Here is a 2,944-nt window from a genome sequence, read left to right as displayed (position 1 = left end):
TCAAAATCAGTAAGATTTATTCAAGGTACGAAAATTATAGATATTATTGTATCAAATTCCATTTTTGATTTAATTATTAACTAGCAGGACCTAAAGCATTAACTTAAACAAACACAATATGGAAAGGCGAATAAAATACAAACATATATATACATAACACTCTTACCCATCTGGGGCACCCGAGTTACCTTCGAGTTTTGGTGTGGTTCATGTTAGTCCCTAGTTCCCATGTTTTTTGTTTTTTGTGTTTTTCCTTTTGACGCTTTCATTTTTTGGCCATGGCACTGCCTGTTTTAATTGGAATATTGGAATATAATTCCTCCTTTGTATATTCTCTATATTTTATAATACACATAAACCACACACACACACACACACACACACACACATACATTTCCTGTATATCCAAACTAACGTAAAGAATTGATTAAACGTTCCCAAAAAGCCGCTTGATCGGCTTCATCATCTGGAAATGTTATATAGCTCTCGTCCTTCATGATGTCATACATTTGTCTAGGAATGTCTCTTTCACTTATTTTTTCCTTTATTACCATAATGATACAATCAACACCTTGCCTGGACACAGCATATTCCATATAAGCCATATGTTGTTCAAATCTACACCATTTTGACTTCATGAAAGAAGGAGTTACAACGAAAATTACTTTACGACTCTGATGAATAGCATTTATGATATTGTCTGCGATATCGCACCCTGGAATGAAATCCCGTTCATGAATGCACAGACGTAAATTTTCATTCTCCTCGAGTTTTTTTATCACCTCCATTATAATGAAAAGACGTTCTTCTTCAGCGTAAGAAAGAAAAGCATCAAATTTGTATCTTTGTCTATCTTCCAAGCGCATATAAGCATGCTGAAAATAATTACGTTTTGCAATATAGTACCAATATTTTAGCTTCAATCTCTTTCTGTATATGATAATTATTATGAGGAAAACAATAAAGGCAACAATAAGAAATAAAATTACCATGATCAAAACGGTATGTGTAGAGCATTTTTGGTCAAGAATTATTACGACATCTGTAAGGGTCTCATAATTAGTAGTATTTGAACATTGGTATTTAGACAAATCCTTAAAAACACGTTGTTTTTTTTGTAACCATTTCAGGAATTTGAGTGAATCACAAGAACACAAAATCGGGTTTTTGGAAAGGTCAATGTTTAATCTCCTGCTTGCACGATGACTAATGTCATATCTCGCGTTTCTAGATAAGTAAAGAATCTGGTTTTCTGATACATCTAAGAAGGTCAAATCTGACATATGTTTTAAATATATATTCAGGTCAGTTAGCAAATTGTCTTTTAAACTTATTAGTTTTATTTTCTTCAAATTCCAAAAAATGTTTTTCGAAAGTGACGAGAGTTTGTTTGATGACAAATCTAAATACAGAAGATTAGTCAGAGACCCAAAAACAAAGAATGCATTTCGGCTTTGAAGTGTTCCAGCTAGGCCTAACAGGTTATCATTCAGTAAAAGAGTTTCTAGTGATGGTAAGGAATTGAAAAAATATGGAGTAATCGTGGAGCATCGGTTAACATTACGAAATCCGCAAAGTCCAAGATATCGGTTATTAGATATGTCGAGATATTTCAAATCAGCCAGTATGCCAATAGCTCCTCTGTGAATACTTGTCAAGGAGCAGTAACAAGGTCTATTGAAATTATCAAAAATATTTGTCCATACTTCTGAAGCGGAAATATCAAGATATTCAAGAAAAGGAAGATTAAAGAAAAAATCTTCCTTAATGATAAAAGTCCGTGAAGTGTTGCACACACCAGCGAGTTTCAATGACTTTAGATTCGACAATTTCTCAAATCTTCTACCGAATGTTATCTTTTCAAAAATATCTACAGAGAGAAATCGCAGAGAAATCAATGGGGCCATCACTTTCTCGAAATTTGTAAATCCGTCTACGGGAATTACATTTCTTGATACGTCAAGCAGTTCTAAAAGCGAAAAATTAGAAAAAATATTTGAAAAGAAGAATGTTTCATCAAGTAATATTTCATTTGATGATAAATCTAAAGTAAGTAGTCCTATTATTTTCCAAAATGTTATTCTCTCTCCATCAAAAGATAAGTTAAATATTCTATTGTGTGAAACATTCAGGTGAAGTAAACTCTCTGGTAAATTCTTGTTTGAGGGAGGATAAGTTAAGTTATTGATGCTAAGATTGATAGATATGACGTTTTCGTTGAACGTAGGCGACGAGTTTAGCTGTTTTTCACGGCAATCTGCAAATATGCCATTTTCAAGTTTAATGCAGTCACACTTCGGCTCTGTAGAACACGAAATGTCTGAAGAAACATTGTTTAATAAAATACTAAGTAGGAGAAACTTTATGCCAAACATATTTTCCTGCAACAAATGAAAATGAAAAATCATTTATTAAAAAAATGTTAGGTTCTAAAGCAATCAAATCATGACAATGTAATTGTTTGTAATCGTAATATTTCAAAAAAAAATCATCCACAAAAGTATGTCAGTATGTGGTAAAGTGCAAATATCCATTATATATAAAGCCATATGATTGATTGATTGGTTGTTGACTGATTGTTGGTGTTTCACGCTACTGTCAGCACTATTGACTATTTCGGGTTTGCCAGTTTATAATGGTGAATAAAACCGGAGTACCAGGAGAAGACTATCGACCGAAGGATTTATTTGTGGGATGCCAAAACTGCTTTGCACACAGGGCTTAGCAGCTGTAAAATATTGACAGTGTAATCTTAATCTTGTTTATATTTTGTTTACCTTTTTATTAATATTTTAATTAATTTCTATTTTAACGAAAAAATGTATACTATATACTGTATGTGGTATCAAAAAGTAAAATAACAAAAATACCGAACTCCAAGGAAAATTCAAAACGCAAAATTCAAATCAAACAATGATTTGTTGGCGTCTTTGTAAGTTGCATG

General features: G+C 32.4%; 1 protein-coding gene across 1 annotated transcript; it reads right to left on the bottom strand.

The window, feature by feature from the left end:
* On the bottom strand, positions 1-2,375 carry LOC127719384 (toll-like receptor 4). The gene has a single exon (XM_052225487.1). The coding sequence runs from the start codon at positions 2,373-2,375 to the stop codon at positions 411-413; it is 1,965 nt and encodes a 654-aa protein (XP_052081447.1). The 3' UTR covers positions 1-410.
* Positions 2,376-2,944: the final 569 nt, after the last annotated feature.

This window comes from Mytilus californianus, unplaced genomic scaffold (genome assembly GCF_021869535.1).
Source record: "Mytilus californianus isolate M0D057914Y unplaced genomic scaffold, xbMytCali1.0.p SCAF_11, whole genome shotgun sequence".
NCBI lineage: Eukaryota > Metazoa > Mollusca > Bivalvia > Mytilida > Mytilidae > Mytilus > Mytilus californianus.
This window is presented reverse-complemented; position numbering and strand designations above follow the sequence as displayed.

Bases quoted from the DNA above. Each gene is read 5' to 3' on its own strand.
- LOC127719384 (XM_052225487.1), bottom strand. From the start codon at position 2,375: ATGTTTGGCATAAAGTTTCTCCTACTTAGTATTTTATTAAACAATGTT.